This window comes from Alnus glutinosa, chromosome 7 (assembly GCF_958979055.1).
Source record: "Alnus glutinosa chromosome 7, dhAlnGlut1.1, whole genome shotgun sequence".
NCBI classification, from domain to species: domain Eukaryota; kingdom Viridiplantae; phylum Streptophyta; class Magnoliopsida; order Fagales; family Betulaceae; genus Alnus; species Alnus glutinosa.
The window spans coordinates 24,968,853-24,993,347 of NC_084892.1; the positions used below are offsets into that span (position 1 = coordinate 24,968,853).

The window sequence follows — 24,495 nt, forward strand, 5'->3', positions numbered from 1 at the left end:
TTATATACGACAGAGAGTAGCATATTTCTGACGTTATATATCTTAAAAAAAAAATTGTAATAAATTTTTAAGAAGAAGCTAATTTAGTAGATATATTAATTAAGTACTTTTATTTAGATATAAACAAATACATCCTCCGCGCCTAGTTTTTATTTGTTTTGACTTGAAATGATCACATAATTATATATAGATAAAAATCTAATAATACATCTTTTTTTTTTTTTTAACGAAAGATCTAAGTATTTCATTGATCAAAGATCACGAGTATAAGGCTCTTACATCACAAAGCATAAAGCTCTGTAAAATCATAATCACATGCTGTGAGGTTCCATACTCATAGATACAAATAAAATTCTTACAATAAAGTGCTATCTATGACTTGCATCTTCCACTAACCTATGTACGTACAAAAATAGGTAAAGAGTATATCTACTCCGAGCAGAGACTAGATCTAAGACAATGGTAGCCAAATATCCTAAAAATTTATTTAAACCGGCCGTGAGAGATAATTCCTCACACCGAACTATCCAGGCCGTGAGAGATAACCTCTCACACCTAACTAACTTTCATCCCATATATCATCCATGATGAAAGAAGAAAAACTTTTATTCAAAGCAAAAACACAACCAGCAAACAGCAGCAGCAGGTAAGGAGGAGATGAACGGCACAACACGAAGGTAGACCAACGAAATGTATTGCAGGGATGCCAAAATTGATGATCTTATCAGAGCATACCTACAAACAAAAGAAAAACCAGAATGGGAGGGGACCGGAGGATAGGAGCGAAGAGTAAAAAAGAAGAAGAAAAAAAATGACTCCTCCTTTCAGATCTGTTTTCTGAAGGATGAAGTTTATGGCTGGCTTCTCTTTGAGAGAATGGTAGCGATAAAATTTTAAATCTAATGAGACACTTGAAATATCATTTATTTTATATTTGGATTTTACTAGGAATCATTTCTTTATTTTTCTTTTTTCTTTTTTGAAATATGGATAATAAGAAAAATGAAGAAAGTTGACACGTATGTTGAAACATCCCAAAAAGGAAAGCAGGATATTTAAATTAGGATAAAAACATAAACATCCATCTCACATATAACATATGCATATTTTATTTCAACATATATATATATATATATATATATATATATATATATATATATATATATATATATATAAATTCAAGAATATGGATAAAATTAAAATATTTGTGTTTAATTAAACAGTAATAAAAAAAAGTAAACTAAAAACTATTGACGATCATGATAATAGTGTTTTTGATTATAAATTTATAATAATACAACTTAGCACAATTAACAACTATACATAGTGCCGATGAGAGCATATATTAAAGTTCAATCCCATTGGAAAAAAAGAAAATTGTATAAATATAATAATAATAATAATAAAACTATTTAATATGTGTATCATACTTGTATGAATTAAGCTAGCAGGTACGTACGTACGTACGCTATTTGGAGGACATTATTGTTCAGTAGTTTAATCTCAAGCCTTATTAATTATATATATATTGGTAATCAAGCAAATCAAGAAGATTGCGGTTGTTCTATTGTCCATGCCAGCATCAATGGATGGATCATGAGTTATCAGTAGTCGCTTTTTCACTTTCATGGACACGGACAAATTAAGGTGGTCGGTGTTAGGGCGCGGGAGTCGTACGTTGTTTAAGGAGTTTCTAAGCAAAGCTACATGGCAGGGATCGATGGTAAATTAAACCACACCTACTAATTAAAGTTACCTATGACCTACACGTAGAAAAAGCAAGATTCTAAAGTCAAAGTTTGGTTAAAATGTAGGGTACGAGGTCCCGTCCGGTCATTAATCTCATGAAGACGTGAAAAGCATACAATATATATAATTACTACTAGACTCCAACCACTATGCTTCTAGTTGTATGTATGGACCTCTCGCTCCACTTCCGACCATGTTTTAAGAGAGCCACCTTGAAAAACTAGTTCACAAGGAGTGGCTACACCAAATACCTCTCTCAGGATAGTCAAAATCCCCTTTTAAGTAAGGGTGTACAATTAAGTAGGGCGGTTATTAACTACTAATTAATAACCAGTAACCGATAATAATCGCAAACAATTACTAACCGGATAACTAAAAATAACTGTAACTAGATATATAATTAGATACTTCGATTGTGGTTACCGGTTAAATTTTTTAAAAAAATCGGTTAATAATCAAGTAACTAATAACCAATTTATATATATATATTGAGAAGCATCAAAATAGGTGCAAGGAAGAATATTGCACGATCTAATCCACCTGTGAGGTTGATATTCAAGATAAGGCAAATAGTGAAAGCACATCACAATAGGTAGCTACATTACGTACCAACAGCCGGAGCTGCATGTTGGTAATGAATCTAATCGGTGGAGGAAAACTGACAGAGTTGCTTTGACCAGATTGATTGGTTGGGAAATCTGTCTTCCATATCTTTCCTCTCATCTGACGGCCGGTATTGTCATGTTGATTCTCATTTTTGTATCAGTGGCTTGCACTCCCGTTTTTGGAGGTATAAAATCTAATAACTATTTAGTATTGGGCATTGAATATTGAATGGTTGGATATTGTTTTTTTTTTTTTTTTAAAAAAAAAAATAATAATAAAAATCAAATAATGTAAGAGAATTGGTTACCGATTAATAATCAGTTTTTGATAACCGAATAACCGACAATTGGTAATAATCTTTACTGGTTGTGGTTGCGCACAACCACAATAGATTGTGTACCTCTATTTGTTAGGGCAAAGTGTTCATGTGAGAAGGAAGAGTCATCCCCTCTATCATTTTTGTTTTATTATTATTATTATGCATTTTCATTATTTTTTTTTTAATTTTTTTATGAGCTGAGGTAGAATTTTGCATACGTGAAAAGTTATGTTGGGTTTTTAAACGATAGATGGACAGACATATCAAATTAATAAATTTGTAAAATAGAAGTGTTAATTTTGTCACTTTTAAAAACTCTTAAGTACTTTTTTGAAAAAACCACACGTACCAAATTATATATTTAATCTTAAAAGAAAAGAAAAGAGAAAAAAAAAAAAAAAAAAAACCATAAAAGCATGTGATTTAGAGACTTACTGACGTCTATATTTTGTGAATCACTTTCTTCTCCCCCCTTATTTTCTTGTCATGGTACATATTTTAATTATGATTATTGTTCTTTTTAAAAGTTAAATCTCTTATCTTAGAACAGTTTCCGGTTGAATGAACACGTGGGTTTGGTTAGAGGAATATATGTAAAAGAGAAAGAGAATTAGTGGCAAGAGCTTGTTGGGGATGCGCGGGCAAGAGATAACTCTGATGTTTAAATTAATTATTTGCTCGGGAAGAATTGGGCTAGGCGATTGGGCTCAGTTCCAGGCTTATCTTATATTCTGGGCCTGTGGTCACAAATGAGAGTTTGTCTCAATGGGCTGGACTATCCTGTTGGCCCAATTTCCAACATCTTCACACAACTCAAACTTGTCTTCGTTGAATATTCTTATGGCATGCTTTGTTTGAGAAGCCCTAGAGTTTAACTGAAATTAGGTGTGATGGCAAGATTGGTTATAATGCATCGAAATGAGGTTCATGAATTACATCAGAAAGTGGCTATTAAGAGAGCACACAACTTAGAGCATTTATAGTGAAGGTGTCAAAATTTCAGCAAATTTTGATTTTCAATTTTGATTGAAAATATCACTTTTGTTATTTTAGCTATTTAGTTTTTAAAATGTCTAAATACCAAACTCTTTAAATATTCTCTATTTTAAAATAAATACTATTTTTTATTAACTTTTCAACTAACTAACATTTCATTGTTCTAGAATCCTCTCTTCTCCACCAAACCCAACCTTTTTCTAGAATCCTTTGTTTTCCGCCAGACCCAACCCTCTTCGATGACGGTTGGCTTCTTCTGGGCCTCATTTGCTTCTAGATCTGCCGGAACCCTAATCCCTAGCGATGCGCCTCATATTGCCGCAACGAGAAAACCCGGCCTCGCTGTTGCGCCTATCTCCGGACCCAACCCGTTCTCCGGCCGGCTTCTCCTCTGTCGACCGGCTTTTTTCTCCTCTATGGCTCTGCTTCTAGATCCTCTAGCGCCAAACACAAAAGGGGAACAGTGAAGAGGATAGGAAAGAGATGAAAGAAGTTGGAATCCACGAAAATGAAATAAAAAACAAAAAAATAATAAGAGACGAGGCTCTCTTTACTCGATTGAAAAGACAATGGTGTTTGACACTTGACTGATTTATTGTAACAATAGAAAGTTTGCTGCAAAGGTGTTTTTTAGATTTCTCATATGATTTTGATGATATCAACTCTTTGGCAACCTCACTACAAATGCTTTTAGCCAATGTACCATCAAATTCCACGAAAGGGGTTAATGGGTTGGAAGGGGGGAGGGTAGGCAAAAGGAGTTTAATCCTGAACCCAGTTGTTCTCCCTCTTTAAATTCTCAACAACTTTCCTTAGAAAATTAATTGTACCATCTTACTCATGTCTAACAATATTACCAAACTTATGCACATTGAGATTGTTAAGCCATAAGCGGGTACTATGGATCACGGCCTGGGAAGTGAAATGGAGAGATTCATTTTAAGGTTCAGATTAAATTTTGTCGTTTATATTGTACGTGACAAAATATTCCTGATGTGACATTATATATATTAATAAATAAAATAAAAATATTCATAAAATGCTCAAAATTCCATGTACAAAGCGGGGGAAATCATCTCCCAATCTCTCTTTCTTATTCTTTCTTAACAATTATTAATTTCCGTCCAATCAAATGGCTCACCAGTTCTATGATTACACCTCATACAAAGCGGGTGGATCATAGATCGGACGGTAACTAATCCCTATGACCACTATAATAGCATGGCCCAAGGACTACATAATAATCTAAAACTACAGATCCGTCGTCCATTGAAAAAATCTATAGCTACAAGCTCGTGGGACCTACAGTCCCAAACCAAATCTCTGACCCGCCAAATCGCACCGTACTTGAGCCAAACCAATCCTAGATTTTTGGAGATCAAACTCCATCCACACGTCTTGCTGGTGATGATGGCCAATCACGAACGCCTCCACGCCCAGCAGATCAGAGTTCCCAAATGTGAAGCAGTACAGCGAATCGTTTCCTCTAACTTCACCCGGTGCCCGGTACAAGATCGAATCGCCCGATACCGTCATTTCGGCCCCCCGAAACACCAAAGTCACCGTTGGTAATCGTGGCAGTCTCGGTTGACTCAGTGGGACCAGGTAGCACAAGTCCATAGCTCCTTGGAACACGAAATTCGGATCATCCAAAACCCTCAAAACCCCAGAGGTCCGGTTCAAGAACTCGCTCCTCAACGCGGTGTAAATCGGACCCAGCAAGAACGTGAACTGGGTCCCCGAGTCCACCATGGTCTGACCCGCCCCGGTGTGGTCCGGTACAAACACTGATTTCGGTAGCGGGAGCAACTTATCCGATACTTTAATCCCATCGAGCTGAACCGTGTAAGCGACCCGGTCAAAGTAAGGCAACGGCGTGGAGATTTGGATCAGCGGCGTGTAATTCAACGGTGCCAGCCACGAAAAGTTGGCGTCGCCGAGTAACAACAGGCCCGAGAAATCGGAAGCCGAAATGCAATACGAAAATTTCGGAAATTGCATTTGAGAAACGAAAGAGAGGGACCCACGGTTCATACCCATTAACCCGGTGTTCATGGAGTCTTCATCAGAGTTGGAGCTGAAACTCGAAACCATGCACCCGAAAACCATATCCGGGATCTCGGAGCTTCCGATACAGAACGTATCGGACGCGAGGTTTCCTTCGGAGGAGGACGCGTCAGCGTAGCTGAGCGTGGCGTGGCAGAGCTGACTGGAGTCACACGAAGCGGGTATCGTGAAGTCCCGGGTCCGGTTCGTGCAGGTGGGCGAGGAGCAGGGGATGGGCGAGTAGGAGGAGGATCGGGTCGGGTCGAACGTGGTAGGAAAGTCTCGGGTTTTGTTGCAGTGTAGCCAGGAGAGCTCGCTCCCTGTGTCGATGACCATGGTCACGTTCTGGGGAGGCGTGCCGACGGTGAGAGAGACGGTGAGGCTCACGTTGTGGTGAAAGGGAAGCTTGTTTGGTGGTCTTGGGACGGACCCAGATGGAACCGCCTGGGTTTTGAGGGGCAAAACAAGCGTCGGTGCTTGAGAGGAGGAGAGCTCAATGCCAATGGCGCAAAAGGCAGTGTAAAAAACAAGTAAAGAAAGAGAGTTCAGAAATGGGTTTGGGTAGGATTTGCAGTGAATGTAGGTTTTCATGGTGGTTTTGATTAAATTTCAGATGGAACAGTTGGGTGAATATAAATGAAACACAGTGACAACTATATATATATATAATATAATATAATATAATATATATTTGTATATCTCACTACGGTACTGCAAGTTAATGAAATTCAGGTAAGCTTTTAGTGGTTAACAAGAATGTGTAGGACAGTCAACAGTGTGAGGATTTCTGAAGGTACTGAAGATCTCTGAGCTTTGGATCAAAAAGATCTTTCTTCGGAGAGTTAGATCTACGAGGAGAGTTAAACGGTGTCGTTCATATACCGGACCAGACAACGTTGTTTGTTTTGTATGTTTATCGTTTGGTATACATATATACATACGTCAGGTAGATCTTACGCGTCTTTAGGCTTTGACTCACAGCACGCTTTCTCTCACTTTCACAAGCTTTCTGCACAACAAAATTTAAGAGTAATTAATTAGGTAAAATTAATCAATTAGCCCTCCTTAATTAATTAAGCAGGACCACCGTCGCAAGTCAACTGAATTAGGGAGTGTTCACGGTGGTCCTACTGTCTTCTGCGTATGGTGATTATGATTCTCTAAACAATGGGGATTGAGAAAGCAAACTGGTTGGAAGAGATGATTAATTCTATCCCGGAAGAGATATTGTAATTTTTTATTTTTTATTTTTATTTTCGCTTTTTGCTGGGATTAGAGGGGCCGTACATGAAACTTTTACAGAGGCAGGTGTGTGCTTCGTTTTTGTCTCCGAAAATTGAAGCACAAAAAAGTAGGTGTGCCCTCTGCTTATTTTGGGACGATGGCACCCCCTCGTGCTAAAAGCATGGCTTCATGAGCAACTTCGATCTGCTAGTGGTTGGATATCACAAGAGTTAAAGATAATGTACAGCACATGATCTTTTCTTTTTCTTCGTCTTTTTCTTTCAAAATACTCCAAGGGAAACTTCGATCAAGAATCCCTCCCCATGGGTAGGCATGAGTACTGGTAGGGGGGTAATTTAGTCTTTTTCTATTTGTGGGCAAGGTGAAAAAATTTGGTTCATAAATGGAGGAATACAAAAAAGGTTCAAGAAAATACATAGAAAATTAACTTAAAGGGTTGACTCAAGTGGTAAAGGTTTTGAATTTGGTAGCATTCCCCTTATATCTAAGATTCGAATTTCATTGAGTTTAAACAATTCTTTAGAGTCAGGTGGCTAAGGTCTTGAACTTGGTGGCATCTTTATTAAGCATCAGGTTTAAGGTTCGAATCTCTCACAGGTACAAATAACTCTTTATAGCCACGCTCGTGACGAAGTCAATTCTTATCTAATTAGTGCGTATGGCAGTGTGAGTGTTTTGCACAAGTACCCATATATAAATAAAAATAGTTTTATCTTATAAAACAACGTCGTTTCAAAATCTAATCCCAAAGCAACCTTGTTCGTATAGGAAAATGAATAAAAAATGAAACCCTAATTAATGTCTCATTATCTTTCTCCCTCTCTTTGCATCTCCCCTTCAACCCTCTCTCTCTTTGACTCTTGCAATCTTAGTCTCTCCCTCTCTATGGAGCGCTCTCTATCTTATCAAAGAAGACACTAACATCTTCAAACGAGTCTCTCTCTCTCTCTCCCATCCCTCTCCGCCATTTTCGTACTTTCATGACAAATTCATGCTTTTGGTTTTGAAACTTTGATGAAGTTTTTGTAGATTATGGTGTGGGTTGCATGCATTATGTATGCTGAATGCATGTTGGGACTTTATTTATGTGCACTTCATGCATGTAGTATTATTGGCTAATTTGACTTGTTAATTTGAAATGTCACTAAAACACTTAATTGACATTGTGTGTCCACCATCCAGTTATGGACATTATTTTAAGGCAATTGAATTGAATTCATTTGTATTTTTTTTTTTTCAGATAATATAATTCAATTCAATTGTATTTTGTAGTCTTTTTCAATTTACTTGTATTGTCCAAAGATTATAAAAATATGTATTTTTTTTTTTTTTTAGATTAGAATTCAGTTTATAAATACTTATATATATTGTCTAGTGTTTACAATTTAATTTCTATTTTCATATTACAATGTACAAGTATATTTAGTTCAAAAATTAGATTAAACCCATTTAAAAAAAACTCATAATTTTTTTTTTTTTAAAAAAAAAAAATCAACAGGCTCCTATAAATTAAATACATAGCTAAAATAAAAACAAAAAACAGACACATGCAGAATTGGAACACTGCATCCACTAAATTATGTGTGTCCCATGCTGCACAAACAGATGCACGTACTGATTAGAGGCTTAAAGCGGCTCTCTTACTTGGGTGGCGAGAAGGCCCTTCAACAACTCTACTTACTCTTTTTTCTTTTTATTCAACTCTACTTACTAATTGTTAATTGTTAATTGTCAATCTATCATCCTCACGTTTGTTTCTCAGTTTATCAAAATACACAACAAATTAAATCCCATGTTTCAATATATCTTTTATGTTACACTCTCTATCCATGCAACAAATTTACCTCCTTAAGGGAGGTTTTTGTCCGCCTGTGCTGTGTCTCTGGGAGGAGGGATGGGCTCCTCCCCCCCCCCCCCCCCCCCCCCCCCCCCCTCAGCCTTGTGCGGTATTATTTCTTTTCTTTTTTTTTTTTTTTTTTTTTTTTTTTTTTTTTTTTTCTTGGTTTTCCTACCAAAATGACAGCATCTCCACAAATTTTGCTTCCTCCATAGTCCCTCTCCTCCAGATCCAGCCGCCATTGCACTCCGCCGCTTGTTCTCTGCCTGGAGTGAGCCCTATGCGCCACCCAAGGAAAGTAGATATGGGTTTTTCCAATTCAGATCTAGTTTCCTCAATCACTGCCTCACCACACCTGCCCCACCACACGCTCAGGCCTCCTCATGGTAGTTGTTGTAGTTTTCACCTAACTAAGATTTGAATAGGGTTGAAGGGTCTTTTCGAGGATCATGCCCCTACTTGCGTCTCTTTCTTTGGGGGTTAATTCAAGTAAGGTTGTTGAAGGGTATTTCGAGGATCATGTCTTTGTCCGTGTCCCTTTCATTGTGGGTTTAGATAAAGTTGAAGGGTCTTGCAAGGGTCATTCTCTTACCCTCTTCTGTTTTAGTGCTTATACTACTTTATGCTGTCCATTCTTTAGCTTATGTCAAAGGTTTAAAGGTTCGAGACATTTATGACTTATTTTGGTTTATTGTTGGGAAGTCCTATCCTGTTAAACTTTTTGTTGCTTTAACTCTTTTCTCATTTATTGAATGATGTACATAATTTAAAAAATAAATAAAAAATCCCATTTCAAACTCAAAGCCCATAAATTTGTTCTAGGACCTTCACTTTAAGGCCTCCAGGAGCTTAACAGAAGAATTTGTATATTTCCGTAGAGAGTTTTTAAATTTAATATTATTAAATTTTTTGAGATTTACACGTGGTAGTACGTAGTAGACTTGTCAAATCCAATTTCCGTGCAGAGGCAATTAGTGGTGAATGTGCAAAACATATGAGACAGTCATGAGGTGCATCAGCATGCACATGCACATGTTATGCTCCACTCTTTTAAGGACAATGGATCGTGCGGTTGGGTCCATAAACGAATCGGCGCGGGCCATGACTCATGATTTCCATTCCCTTCAATCTTCATGCATGGATATAAAAAGCATCCAACTCCGTTTTGATTAAACTTGGTCTCATCTTTGGATTCTTGGGCTTCACATTAATTTACCTCATTAGGTAAACTCAATTTTGTCACATTCTATTGCACGTACATCACTTTTAACAATTATATTTAATTAAAGATAAAAGTCCCTTTTTTTTTTTTTTTTTTTTTTTTTTTTTTTTTTTTTTTTTTTTATATGGTGTGTGTGTGTCTTCAATTATGAAGGGTCATGACCTTGATTTCATTTAACTTGAATTAAGTAAAATGGAGAGAAACTATTTTATAGTCAAAATTTTGTTTTATTATATTTAAAGGTGTACATGGTATCACGTTATATTCATGTGAAGCAATTTATATATCATTAAATTGTGAAACTAATATTGACCAAGAAATGGTTTCTCTCCATTTTCCTTGAAATGGGAAGAACCCTACGCCAAGTATTATAATTGCCTCAAGGTCTTGGGGCCTCACTTGAACAAATTGATCTGACCTAACCATGAATAATTTTAGCAATGTGCTGAAGTCCAACAATTAAGATCCTTTCTCTTTACAAGAAAACTCTGTAACATCATTTATCCAGACGTTTTAAAAATTGGATACCCTAATTTGAGACGTTTTGAAGTTCAGTACCTTTAAATGAAGTTCTTCCCTACCCCCCCCCCCCCTTTCGTTAATATTATTATTAAATGGGACACAGTATCACCTTTTGATTTGATATGATTTGGCAATATTGTTATAATTTTAATGAGAGGTAGACGGAACGATATATTTGATAATAGTCTTAATCTTAAGGAGTAAATTGATAAAATTTAAACCTCATAGAACGATTTGATAAAAAGTAATACGGACCTTCTACAACATTTTTCCCTTGACTTTACCTTAGCCTTTTGAACTGTGGAGGTGTGTATCATTGGGACTTAATTAAAGGCTGTGGATCTGATGAACACCAAAACAATTAAACTATGAATGCCATGATCATATATAGAAAGTGCTTAAGATGAGCCCTTCCTCCATCCAATTCCCCTCTTTTTGTTGGTTGAATCCCATTGAATTGCCGGCGTTCTTCAGTATAGTTGAAATTTTCTAAGAAAAAGATTTTAGGCTTGAGCTACTCACCAGATATCCCCTTAGTTTCCTTCAATCAGGCCATTTTGTCAGCTATTCTTGTAATTGCTGAATATGTGCCAACGCAAACACAGACCACACCCACACTCATAATCAATATGGAATTTGCAATCTGAAATAGATTCAAGAACTGGTTTAGAACATGCCTTCTCATAAATCAAGATGTAGAAGAATTAATACTCGAACTGATACAGAATTCTTAATTACCTGCAACTTCGTTAATCTACCATTGAGTAAGCGAAGATAACATGCGCATGGAAAGATGAGAGCCTGCCATGAAACATCAGATGGAGAATTCCTTCAAAGTTCCTCATATATCTATAGCTTTGATGAATTAAGATTGAGGTGTATGTATATATGAAGAGGGAACTCACAATTAACATTGCAAACAAAGATCCTATTAATGCCATCACAAAAGCTGCAGTCCAATTGACAGAAAACTGCTTAGCAGACAAGAGAACGCTTGGAAACCAATGTCCAGAAGCAGTGAAAGAGATGCTCACCAAAGAATGGAAAAGTTAGGGCCACAACCAAAGTTGAAAATACTAAAATTGTTCTGATGAGAACCACTACACTGTAAGATCTAAGCTGAGCTGAAGGCAAGAGCTCCTCTAAACTCAATGCGATGGGTGCAATTGTCAAGGCATACTTTGTCAGCGGGTTCACAACCTATAAAACCCATTGATCACTTTATTCTACTATACATACAGAGTAATGTTATTTAGTAGACTGTCATTCAACCGGGATGACATAACAATGAAAATCAGCATTTACATAAACAAGGGCTTCACAGTCGTATAGTAGTCTACAAGATAACATTTCTCATGCAAAAATTATAAACTAAGAGAAGTAATTTGAGTTCCTATCATACCATGGTCCAGATTGCGATATTAGAAGCAACAAATTCTCTGGGCATGTTTAAGCTGAACTGAGACTTGACTGAGTCACCAAACATTAGAAAGCCGCATATTGCTACCCCAGTGTAGATAAAAAAGCAGAAGGCAAAGCTGTGGCAGGGGAAAAAATAATGGAACTTCATAAGGTTTCTGGATAAATCCAGCAAGAAAGGTGAATTCAGGAAACATTGTGGATAATTTCTAACTAAAACTAAAACAATTTTGGTCACCTGGCTATTAAAACTGATGGAAATTGAGATGGTTCTTTCATGGAAGTATAGATATTTGGAAAAACTGAATGGCCAGAGTAGCTGAAACCAAAAATACCAATTGTGACAGAAAGGTTTGTAAGGTCTAAAGCTGTTCCACTTGGATGGAATCCAACTTGGTCCACCACCCCAACCCACAATAGGCAAAGTGCCACCAGGATTGATGCAACTACTCCTCCACCTGAACACAGAGCTTTTAAGATCAGCAGCTATATAGGCAGATGTGCATTCAAAAATGGAGATGAGACTGCAAGAAGGAAAAGAAACCTGAAAGGTATGAGAGCAAACTCAGATTTCGAAGCCAAACTGTAGGAAGAACAATAAGCGTAGCTAAGATGGAAAAAGTTTGATGAGAACCAAGACAGATTCCAGCAAAACTGAGACGGGTGTTTGGGAACAATGATGCCAGGTTATCGCTCATCATAATAATGTACTCCACACAAGAAGCCTACATACCAGAGGTATTCACCTTTCAGAGCATAATGAAAAGCATGTTACCAAAAAAGGTAAGAGAACTGTGAATTACATACAAGGAAGAATTTTTTGCACTTACATATAGTTCTACATACAAAATTATCTGCATTGGACAAGAACCCAAGTGTCAGTTTGGCTGTCTAACAACAGAGGTTTCTGCTTCTAGGTGCAAACTCAATAGCAGACATGCTATATGCATATATAACAACATTGGTTATATGTTTATTGTAGACAAGCATGCTTGTGAAAAACTTGGACATTTTATATTGGTATTGTACTTACAGCTATCCCTAAGCGACCAGCCAAGCCAAAAGCAGCCTGCCCAATATCCGGGTAAGTTTGGAGTCCAGGAGAACTTTCCAAGCATTGCTTCAATAAAACTCCAGTATAGCAAGAAAGGATACCGAAGGTCATGAGTATGATGAGGCTCAACCATCCTCCTTCTTTGATTGCATATGGAGTTGTCAGGAGTCCTATGCCACATAGAACATTGATTCCTGCTTAAAAGGAAATGAGGATCTTAATTTTTAGAGGAAACTACAGAGATAGCACTCTGGAACCAAAGGGATTAGCCTCATTTGACGAGTACATCGATCAAGAAGAGGTGAAGAAAAAAAAAATGCAAAAGATAACGAAGTTTGAAAAGATTTGATGTAGATGAGGAGCCTTGAGCTAGGAGTGATGAATAGGAACAGGTTTTTACCATTAATGACTGCTTGAGCGAATGAACACTGCTCCTGCGGTGGTGGGAATTCACTGATAGAAAATTTGGAGTAGGAAGATGCAGATGACTTCACAGGTAGTGTATGGGTAGGCACTTCTTCTTTGTCTAAACTTGTTTCAGAAATAAGAGGTTTACTCAGCGAAGAGTCAAGCTCAGATGATTGTGGCCTCTTGTATGCTGTAGAAAAGACGCTGCTTATTCCTGTCAAGCTATTCCCTCTTAGAAAGTTAATGAAGGGAGGGGTCACGCTTGTAAACATGTCCATTGACTGCCTGTACATATTCCACGAAATAAGAAGAAAAATTTAGATTACTATCTGCTTAGTCTGTCTTTTATGTTTCTTTTAGGCACAACATAATTCACCCCATATATATCATTGTCAGTCTGTTTCTAAATATTCATTTATACGATTAATTTGTCCTTTTAACTTGTAGGGTTTTAGCAGATCGGTGAATGCAGAACAGTTTTTGTTGAACTCCCCGCAAAAGAAGAATGTGTTCATCAAGAACTCATATACGAGTCTATTTCATTTCACATCAGTAAATTATCTTTCCAGCTTCAGTTCTTTTGAAATTTTGCCTCCAAATGAAATAGATGAATAAGATAGAAAATGCAGATATCTATAGTACGTACCTGTAGCTCTGAGGCCATGAGGGGTTGTTAAGGTCCATGTTGTTATCAGATGGGCTTCGTGAAGAAACTGTGACCTCGGATTCAGTATCGTCTTCATGCCACCAGATCGTTTCCGCCTCGTTTTCTTCATCGTCGGTTTGGAATTCGTCCCCACGGTCCGGTCCCAAATCCTCGTTCAGTTTCATTTCACTCTCTCCACGTGGATTCAAATATTACGTACGTACAAACATGATCGAGTTGAACATTAATTTCTATTTCTCTAGAGCCTGTTTTGAACTTCAAATTAAACCAGTCACCTTAAACGTTAAACAGGGAAGACAAATACGGTTACGAGAAGTAGTAAAACAAAAACAAGAAAACCAGAAACTTGTTATTGCAAAACAGAAAGCAAAACAAAAGGAATGATTCTAGTTTTGCTTGGTTTGGTTTCAACTGCCTAAAAACTGACCAAGAAACCGAGCTAATCGGAGAATGCACTTATTAGTAGATTTCTTACGATGCCTATGATTCAGATGGCTATGATCTTGTGTAATCATACACGTGTCAACACAATTTACGGTCTTTTGAGTTGACGACCAAATGTTAATAGCAGCCATGCAAGGGAAAAATACCACATGATCCGAAGTTAGAGCTGTTTTGTTAGTTTTGTCTTTAGTATTATGATTTGTACTTCGGTTAATTGCTATAAAAGGTTCTTTAGTTTTTGTTCTTTTGCTCCTGGCTGGTGATATTTTATGCAAACAAAGTCCATGTATGTAGCGCCTCTTAATGATACATACAACACATCCATTTTACTCGGCTGATGTAACAGTGTTCATCAGTCTTTGATTTTTTATTTATTTTTTTCTTTCTTTAACGAGAGTTGATTCAAGAGCTGATAGGCATTGACACATCAACCTAGTGGGATAGGAGTGTAGTACGTAGCATTACTCTTAATTTTTTACAAGAGAAATGCTATGTACATCCTCATTCTCATCTCACTGGATCAATCTTTGTTAAATTTCATTTTTATAAAAAAAATATACCAGGGCTAATGAACACTACTACCACATCAATTCAGTGAAATTGGGTGAAATGAGGTGAAATGAGAATGAAATATATAATATTACTCTTTTTATGAAAAGACTATATAAGACCATGTAGAGCCTCTTGATTTTCTTTTTATTTTTTTATTTATCAATAGGCATTTCATTGACAACAGAACAAAAACACCAAACACGAGCAGGAACTGCTGACCAACAAGATACTACAAACAGTATCAAGAACCAACTAACAAGAAGCCTTAAAAAAACACCCAAACTAAACAACACAGCAACAAAGCTACAAAACAAACAAAAACATCAAACTACCCCAGTCTGCAGAACTCAGGAAAACCACCACACACAGCAATAAAAGCAACATCAGCACCACCTCTACATTGATACCCCAATTACGACAGATTGCCACATTCTCAGAACACTTTTTAAACCTGCCTTTCCCTACCACTCTTGTTCTAACTTCCCAAAATAGTCTCTGCAAAATCTGCTCTTCTGTTTTAGGATGACTTCCATGCTTTATTTCATTTCGATTCGGACAGAGATTATAAGCTGTGGAGCTTAAAAGCAGTCTACATGTATTGGCATACAGAGACTTCTTGGTCCACTCTCTCAAACCATGCATCCTGCACCACCTCATCCCAATCCCAATAAACTGGGGGATAATCTACAGTACGTCTTCTCATGCCTTCTTGCCATATTCTCCCACTGTAACTGCACTTGAAAAACAAATGCTCTTTACTTTCAACTCCATTACGACAAAACACACAACAAATTTCTCCCTTATAATCCCATTTCACCAATCTATCTCCCGCAGTTAAGGCATCTTGAAATACCAACCACAAGACAAAAGCTTGCCTTGGGATAGCTAAAGAAAACCACACAATCTACCACCAGGCCAATCAACAACTGGATTTTTCCTTCTATTCCCCTCCCAAGTTTCAGAGCTTGTATGCATTTTCTTTTTAGATAACAATCAGATTGGCTTATCACAGGCACCTACATTTACCTCCATAAGCCTCCCATGAGTTTCTACTAAGCCATCTTCATTATATCTGCCAACTCGGGATGTATGCCATTGGGTTTTTGTCATTTCAATGCGTTCACAATTGGGCTTTATCCTTATGGTCGCATAGCCAGTGCACCCCCAGAATTCAAAGAATACAGTTTTAAGAATATTAACAGAAATAAAAATAACAAACGAGGACGGAGAAAATTACACTAACATGCTTAAAATCCAGCAAAATACACCGTGGAAATTACACTTGCACAACAGAAAATATATAAAACTTCGTGGAGATCACTATAGGAGATATTGATGTAACAGTTTTAGGAGGGACCTCATAGCTTAACAGTGAAAGTATGACTAAAATTACAGAGCCAAAACAAGGGTACAGGTGTCATCTATTTGTCAATTTGGTTGAGCTTGCCAAGGCCATTGCAACGAGCACATACGATCTGAGCCTGGTCCTTCCGTGCCGCATTTGCCCTCAAGGTCGCCCCTGCTTTCCGGACGAAACCCGCTCCATCACATTCAGGACACCTGTGATAAGCATATAGACAACACACAATGAAAATGAAATAATGAACAAATCACTCCAATCCCATACAGAGCATAAAAGACATGAGATAGGATGAGAGTTAGCAGGGCCTGGCTGGGTCAATTTTGTTCGTTGTTTCATTATTTGGCCAAATCTATAGGCTTCCTCATATGTTCATCTCCCTGACAAAGATGAACTAACACACATCTTAGAGCTTAACTCAAAAACATTTTACCTTTTGGCCTGTTTTATGCAATAAGCATGAGTAAGATCAATATCAAGAAACCAGCATCATAACCCAGAAGGGAAAAAGGAAAAGGCAAAAAAACAAAAAAGCAATCTCAGCTAGAGGGAGGTATATCCGTGTATATACTTACAAGTCCTTGCGGGAAAATAGGATAGGGAAGGCAGTCCCAAGGAGGGCCACCGCAGCAGCACCGGCAATCAGGTAGTTGGTGCCATCAGGGGACACATCTCCAACAGCCGCAACCACAGTTGAAGATCTCCTTCTCTTGTTTATCTCAATCCTGTTCCACGATATGGCTGTTAAACCGCTTATCGACTGTGGAGCACGAAAGCCAGGAGGTGAATGGCTGTCTGCAAATGTCCATTGTCTCTGTGCATTTGTGGGAAATATGGCCTGAAGAGGAGCTATTGATACCATCTTGTTAACTTCTGGTTATTTTTTGCGCAGTTGAATAGGCTGGAGAGATGGGGAGTGACCGGGAATGGAGTTGTTGGATGTTAAAATGACACGCTGCAAGCTTTTTTTATTTGCAGGGTTTTGACATGCTAGTACTTGGATAAGGCCACGTCAGAAGCAAAGATTCCTGTGATTTTTTTGGATAAGGATGGTCCCAACTCCATCTACCGTGCCAAGATAGGCATATGTTATAGGAAAATGCTAGAATTACAGTAAAGTGCACTACAAGTGTGTAACTTCCAGGTATATTAATGTGTGGTCCCATTTCAACGTGTTTTAAAGTTGTGCACTTGTAATTCATGTATCACTACCATAGAGAATTACGTAGTTTCACACAGAAGGGAGAAATTGAACATGTGATCTATTAAACTCGGAAGAAATGAGATGACAAAAGGAGAAGTCCACCAAGATTCCTGGCATCTGAGAAAAATTGAGTTGCCAAGGAAGCTTTCCTTTCATATGATTGTCATGCAAGGGACAAAAGACGCTATAAGATGAAGAGCTCACAAAATTCTAGTGTAAGCGCAAGTATGATGTGATCTGATCTCTCAAAATCATTTAACTACCTCTTTCTTTTCTTCTTTTTTGCCATAACTATTGAAAAGAAAAAGATGAACATCAGTAGTTTCAATAAGGAAGCGGTAAAAGTAAGATTTAGCCTTAAATTTCTCTTCACAAAAAAAGGATGAGAGCAAACTGAGCTGTGGTAATTCATCCCCAGAATATTTTTGTGACACCCTTTTCTTCTTACAGTTCCACAGCTTATTTTTAGCTGCAGAGAAACTTCAAAGCAAATCAGGATTGACAATTATATCTTGACTAGAGCCGTGATATCTGCTGCAATATTTGACCACTTATATACATGTATTGAATCTGAAGCCTTCAATGCCCCAAATAGGTAAAGAAAACAAATAAGTGAAGTGACATCCTAGTACAAGTTCGACATTACCTAGTACAAAGTCTTTTGAACTCATGATTTGAAACATTGCCTCTTGCTCAACTTGTCATTTTACAACATTTGCAACATTCAAAGTAGGTGTGCATGCACGCATGTATTAGTGGGTAGACGGTTTGATCATTCTTTAAAAGAGAAGGGGTATTCAGATATGTATTGTTAGGCAAGCATACCACTTGATTACCCAGAAATCTGGAACCTCATAAATCATAACTGAAGACCCACTCTCATTGCATAACTTTTTTTTTTATAGGAGTAATGATTCACTACTATATAAAGATACAACTTTTCACCACTTTACCACATTGACAAGGTAGTCTCCTATTATTTTTTAAGTTTTATTATTTTTTAAAAATAAATTAAGGTGAATGACCACTTTGCAAATGTGACAAGGTAGTGAAAAATTATACCTATGAATGGTGTTGAATTATTACTCTTTTGATAGGTAAACCCACTCTTACTGCATAACTATCTTCTCCTCCTATCATACATCCTCAAACTAAAATTTTACCAAATAAAAAGTTTTTTAATTTATTATTATTATTTTATTTTTACACTTAGATGTACTTTTTTTTACAATAAGAACCAAACAAATTACTAATGTTCTCTTTCCAAGCACGGATACTGGAATATTTACAGGACAGCATCAGATAGTGACAACAAAAATAGAAAACATGAAATCTGGAACCAAATAATCATCTGAATCCCAAAGTTGGCCCGCTCCTTCAGCATTGCCTGTGCACACTATTATATACAACTCATTTCACTGAAGACGAAAACTGACAATTCTGGTGCAATTCACAGATTCTCAGGTTGCAGCTTTATTTTCCTCGGTAAGAGACTTTTCAATCAGAAGATACGACGTGATTATTTTCATTCAATATGATAAAGTGTGTTATACTCTTATCCAGCAGAAGAGAGATTTCTGCCAAAGTAATAGGCTGGATTACATTCTTTCACCGATCTATATTTATTTAACCCTCATCTTATTGTAGAACTTCAACAATGCTAGTAACATAATATAATCTAAATTTAAAGTTCTGCTCAAATAAATGACCAGACTGAATAGCATTGAAAAAAGAAGAAGAAAAGAGCTGAACACTATCCAATCTATGATTTGTTGCAAGAACATGGAATGACCTACATGCAATAAATGATGCCATTTTTCTTGGAAAGGATACCCATAATTTCAATTAAAAAAAAAAAAAGCATTAATGGTGTAATATCTCACCCCGAGTTCTCCTTACCAATACACTAAGCAAATCGACCTGTGGCAAAGATGCCAAACTATTGCAGCAGCCCATCATTTCTAATATTCCTGCTGCTTATCTTCAGTTATTACGAATTTTCAAAAAGGAAACAAGTCGGTATCAGGGGCAATGTGATAAAATCAACTCATATGCCCTTCATCGAACGAATAGGTGAACAAAACAAATGAATGATAGCCGAGTAGTTATCAGGCTTATCAAGAGCCATCTCCTATGGATATAGTCCAAGCTGTCTACTCAAACAATAGGCTACGGATGGATCCAATCTAACACCTGATTCCAGAAAACTTACGAAAACAACATGATCATCAAGGTCTCCTGGTTACCTCATTCATTCAGAGACATTTGCTACCTCCAACTCTCCAAGTAATAATTGAACATGGTCCCCATCCCCAACCACCCGTTTCTGATCCAAAAGCGTATAGCAGTAGACATTAGATTTCAAGGAAACCAATCACATGAACCACGGAAACCAAATTTGACATATCCCAGCAAGTAGGCCCACTGTTATTGAAGATTGGCACATTGAGTCAAGTACATCCAGAATAACAAAAGACCACAGAGAGACAGAGATCATGTTGCACACAATGCTGTTCTATAAGGAACAGCCAATCCTACATATCAAACTGCATCCAACAAGAAATTTAAGAAAAAGGAAACAAAAAAATGTAAGTGTTACTATTGTAACAAAAACCATTTGTGGAACTCAAACAAGTCTTAACATTAGTACTGGCACAGCTACACGGGGCTAGCACCTCTACATCTTCTGAAGCCCACTCTAACTGCATAACTATATCTTCTCCTCCATCTTCCACTAGCGTGAAATCTAGTCACCGGCAAGTTCCAAAATTCTCTCTTTCACAGAATTTTAAACTCAGAAATTCCTCAACTCTGCCTCATGTGTTGTTATGTACAGCAAGTAAGATCATACAATATACAAATTGTGAAAGGTTGTCTTACTGCAACAGTTTAGGTATCAAAACAGAGACCCTAGAAGATAAAGAATATATAAACCCATTAAAGAATCAAAATTCACCATCTGTTATCATCCAAATCCAAAGCCCGGGCGCCTCGGCGCCTTCTCCACGAACGACTAAACACAGCACTAGAGCCACTCCTTCTTCGCGTTAGCCCCGGCTCAGAACTCAAACGAGAGGCTGATGATGATGAACTAGTACTAATTCTAAACCTTCCCAAGAACGAGAAGAAACTACGAAACACCCGGCGAAATCCACCACTCTCCCTTGAGCTTCTCACGCTCGTCTCCCACGAAATCCTTCTGGGAACACCACCATTGTTAAACCCACCATCCACCTCCGTGTAAACCACAGGAAGCTCACGCTCCGCGGCCCTAATCCCGCCAGTGAACCTCCCCACCGCGAACCCACCACCGGGCAGCCTCCAAATCGTTAGTCCCACGGTCTCTTCGTCTCGACCCGCATCACTCTCCGGCGAGTTCCTACCACGCACATCGGTGGGTAGCTCGTGCCGGCACACGGGGCAAGAGTTCCTCATCGACAGCCACGGAAGGATACAGTCCGAGTGGTAGATGTGCTTACAGGGCATCTCTCGCGCCTCCGAGTCGAGCTCGAACGGTTCCTTGCACACCGCGCAATGCGACTCCGTCGAGACATGGCTCGCCACGATCTTAATGATGGGCATGGACTCGATAGCGGCTTTTGAAGCCGGTGGTTGCTCTAAACGACCTACCCCATTGACCTCCAATTGCGCCAATTGGTCCAGAAGACGGTCGAAACCAGAACCCATCAAGAACTCCGTCATGCTATCCGGTAAAGGCCGTAGTCCTGACCCAGCTCCGTCATCGTAGTAGAGATCAAAGTTTACTCTTTCCGGTTCGTTCCCTCCGCCTCCGTCGGCGGGCCCGCGGAGGACGATGACGGGATTGAAAGGCGAGCGATCCCCGCCGTTCCTCCTGCTCCGGCGGAGTCTTGGGATCGGGTTCTGATCAGAATTGGGCGGGATTGGATCGATGTACATTGCGGCAGCGGCGGGGAACCGGTGGAGCGGAGATCTGGTTGGAGTCCGTATCTCCTCGACGAACCCACCGCTGCAGTCGGGGCAGATGACCGTGTCTTGTTCCCAAACCCGAACCCGGATGAATCGGTTGCATCTATAGCACCAGTACGAAGAGCCCATCGAAGCCATCGTTGTAAGAAACGAAACCCTAAATCCCCTTTTGTTTTTTGCTCAAAATAGAAGCAAAAGATCCTCAATTTCTTGGTCAATTGTGGGAAAATGGGTCAAAGATCAAGCTTTAGGTGAGCTTTCGACTCTAAGGAACCAAGAAAAGGTATAAGATTGCAAGCGAGAGGAAAAAGATCTTTCTTTCTCTTTGGAGATCAAAGAACGAAGATAATAGGGAAATTGAATTCAGGCGAGGGAAATCGACAAGGAATTGAAAAGCACGGGAAACCTAATTCCCTGGGAAAATCTACTGAAAAAGCAGAGAGAGAGATTGAGGTGGAAATGAGAATCTGAAGGATTTAAGGGTAGCGTGGAAGCCTCTACGGTGAAACCGCGTCAGTCACTCTCATCAAGCGTGGTGCTTACGCTTTAATCACCAGATTATTTTCATTTCATTTTTCTTTTGAAATACGCAAAAAAGAAAAAAGAAAATATAATTGGTGGCCTGAAGCTTCTGGTTCGATGCACGTGTTATGATTTTGAACGCTGGTACATGACGGCGTCAGTGGCGACGTTTATGTCTACTGTCTACCAAAGTAGACTTAGTCACTAGTAAGGCTGTAAGGGGTTATGTGAACCGGCCGGTCAGCGTCATTTTTGTGTGAGCTAAAGTCAGGATTGACGTGAACCGGACAAGGACGTTTCGATCTCGCCTGTCTGTTTACACGACGTCGCTTCGGAATATTGCATTACAACCCGTGTTAATGGTGAAATGAAAGAGAGTGAAGCAACAGACAAAATTATCATTAATTTGATACGAAGAATATTCCACGTTTCCCATCAGCATCATTCCTTCAATTCATTCATTTTTTTTTTTTTTTTTTTTTGAAAGGTTCAATTCATTCTTTTATAATACTTAGTTTTTCCGTTTGCTAATTTTATTTTTTATTTTTTATTTTAAAGTGTGTTGTTCTTTTTTATTTTCTATTTTTCAAAAAATAAAAAAATGTGTTGACTTAATATAAGCTTGAATATAATTTTGAGTATTTTGTATATTAGATTGTTCGTTAATGCTTTTATTTTAAAAATAAAAAACAAAACGAAGAAATAAAAAGTATTACTAAGTAATGCCATTTTTTTTTCCTAAGCCAATAAAGAAAAAAGGTTATAAAAGCAGGGTCATTTCCTTTCTTGATTTGAAATGAATAAAAAATGAGAGACCAGTTAAAAATGTTTCCAGATGCGAAGTTAAAAGCGATCCATCGGGTTGCATAATGTGCACATTAAAATTCACCACAAATAAAGCAAATAACAAAGCCGACTTTTTTTAGTTAAAGCTTATTCTTTCTTCTCACCCTTTTATTTTCTCTTTTCAAAATAAAAATATAAAAAAAAAACCAAAATACAAAATACTCATATTGTTTTTAATTTTTTGTCAGCTTAGTAAAATTTTTTCAAAAGAAAAATAAAAAAGCACCATCTAAAATGCATTAATAAAATAGTCTCTTTTTTTTTTTGTTTTTGTTTTTCTTTTAAAAAAAAACCCAAAAACATTAATAAATTAAAACATAAAATACTAAAATTAGTTTGACTTATATGTCATATCAAAAAAAAAAATATTAAAAAAAAATAATAATAATAACAATAACCTTCTAAAAGCACCTATATGGTTGGACATGAGGTGGAGCTAGCATCTACCTATGGAGGCTATCCTCCACTTTCTTTCTCTTTTTCTTTTTTACTTTTTTTTTTTTTTTTTTTTAATAAGCGAAAAGATCAGCTTTTACACGTGAAAAAGTGAGATGTGTTTTCATGTCTGGAAGACTGGAAAGTTTTTCGTATTTTGATTTTTTTTTTTTTTTTTAAGTGATTTATATTTTGTTTTGAAAAGTGTGTTAGTAATGGGTTATATTTAAGAAGCCGTTTGCTAACTATTGTATGAAAACTATTTTCAATATTTGAGAAGTGATTTTTTTTTTTTTTTTTTTTGGCAATATAGAATAAAACAATAGATGAACTCTTCAACCCAAATGAAGTAATAATGTTTTAGATAATGAGGAGTTTGAACTAATAGCTGTGGTGGCAATGAATTTTATGATTCAGAATGAACACCATGATTTATGGAGAAAGTTTTAGCCACCTTACCCAAACTATAAGGAAGGTTGGTGAATCCATTGAGACGTTCAAAATTACGACTACAAGGATGCAAGGGAGGCGACAAAAAAGTACTATTGAGACTCATGTGTGAAAAGTACCTACACATCGTTTTATGAAAGTTAATTGAGATATAGTTGTGGAAAATGATATTAGGAGAATGAATAATTGCGTAATTGTGAGAGATAGCTATATGTGGAAGATGTTGGTGGCGTTGTCAACTTCATAAAAATATATTACTAATTCGATTGTTGCTGAAGCCACTACTATTTTTTGGGTTATTGTATTCATTAGGGATTTGTAAGTGCAAATGGTAGAACTTTGAGGTGATGATTTCCAAATAACAGAAGCATTACAGAAGGACGAGAAGAATTGGAACAGGCTTGACTGCTTGATCAATGATGCTGAATGGGTGTTAAATAGTGTGCAGAACTAGAAGGTGACCTATGTCTAAAGAGAAGCAAATGAAGCAGCTCATAGATTTAATAAGGTAGCACTTATTTTTATGGATGAACTAATCCGTATGAAGAAAACCCTCAATTATATTATTGACATTGTTTGTGTTGAGCGTTTTGCTCTAGATTCTCTCTTGAATGAATAGAATGCGAGACTGAATTTAAAGAAAA

The 24,495-nt window shown here is 37.5% G+C and overlaps 4 protein-coding genes across 4 annotated transcripts; all 4 read right to left on the bottom strand.

The window, feature by feature from the left end:
- Window positions 1-4,719: 4,719 nt before the first annotated feature.
- Window positions 4,720-6,330, bottom strand: LOC133874046 (aspartic proteinase PCS1). The gene has a single exon (XM_062311880.1). The coding sequence runs from the start codon at window positions 6,305-6,307 to the stop codon at window positions 4,973-4,975; it is 1,335 nt and encodes a 444-aa protein (XP_062167864.1). The 5' UTR covers window positions 6,308-6,330; the 3' UTR covers window positions 4,720-4,972.
- Window positions 6,331-10,867: 4,537 nt separating this feature from the next.
- LOC133874352 (amino acid transporter AVT1D) lies at window positions 10,868-14,254 on the bottom strand. The gene is made up of 11 exons (XM_062312249.1): window positions 14,070-14,254; window positions 13,416-13,708; window positions 12,995-13,209; window positions 12,792-12,815; window positions 12,506-12,686; window positions 12,200-12,419; window positions 11,945-12,080; window positions 11,577-11,742; window positions 11,448-11,491; window positions 11,281-11,343; window positions 10,868-11,185 (listed from the first exon to the last, which is right to left on the bottom strand). Exons 1-11 carry the CDS (start codon window positions 14,252-14,254, stop codon window positions 11,090-11,092), a joined length of 1,623 nt encoding a protein of 540 aa, XP_062168233.1. The 3' UTR covers window positions 10,868-11,089.
- A 2,058-nt stretch (window positions 14,255-16,312) lies between these two features.
- LOC133874287 (uncharacterized) lies at window positions 16,313-17,400 on the bottom strand. Its single transcript, XM_062312174.1, has 2 exons — window positions 17,022-17,400; window positions 16,313-16,646 (listed from the first exon to the last, which is right to left on the bottom strand). Exons 1-2 carry the CDS (start codon window positions 17,306-17,308, stop codon window positions 16,508-16,510), a joined length of 426 nt encoding a protein of 141 aa, XP_062168158.1. The 5' UTR covers window positions 17,309-17,400; the 3' UTR covers window positions 16,313-16,507.
- Window positions 17,401-20,047: 2,647 nt separating this feature from the next.
- LOC133872786 (E3 ubiquitin-protein ligase RDUF1-like) lies at window positions 20,048-22,110 on the bottom strand. Its single transcript, XM_062310390.1, has one exon. The coding sequence runs from the start codon at window positions 21,734-21,736 to the stop codon at window positions 20,603-20,605; it is 1,134 nt and encodes a 377-aa protein (XP_062166374.1). The 5' UTR covers window positions 21,737-22,110; the 3' UTR covers window positions 20,048-20,602.
- Between the last annotated feature and the right edge of the window lie 2,385 nt (window positions 22,111-24,495).

Bases quoted from the DNA above. Each gene is read 5' to 3' on its own strand.
- LOC133874046 (XM_062311880.1), bottom strand. From the start codon at position 6,307: ATGAAAACCTACATTCACTGCAAATCCTACCCAAACCCATTTCTGAAC.
- LOC133874352 (XM_062312249.1), bottom strand. From the start codon at position 14,254: ATGAAACTGAACGAGGATTTGGGACCGGACCGTGGGGACGAATTCCAA. The intron at 13,210-13,415 runs GTAAAAACCTGT...CCTTTTAAGCAG, and splicing joins CGCTCAAGCAGTCATTAATG to GAATCAATGTTCTATGTGGC. The intron at 11,492-11,576 runs GTGAGCATCTCT...ATTGGACTGCAG, and splicing joins CCTAACTTTTCCATTCTTTG to CTTTTGTGATGGCATTAATA.
- LOC133874287 (XM_062312174.1), bottom strand. From the start codon at position 17,308: ATGGTATCAATAGCTCCTCTTCAGGCCATATTTCCCACAAATGCACAG. The intron at 16,647-17,021 runs GTAAGTATATAC...TGCTTATCACAG, and splicing joins CTATTTTCCCGCAAGGACTT to GTGTCCTGAATGTGATGGAG.
- LOC133872786 (XM_062310390.1), bottom strand. From the start codon at position 21,736: ATGGCTTCGATGGGCTCTTCGTACTGGTGCTATAGATGCAACCGATTC.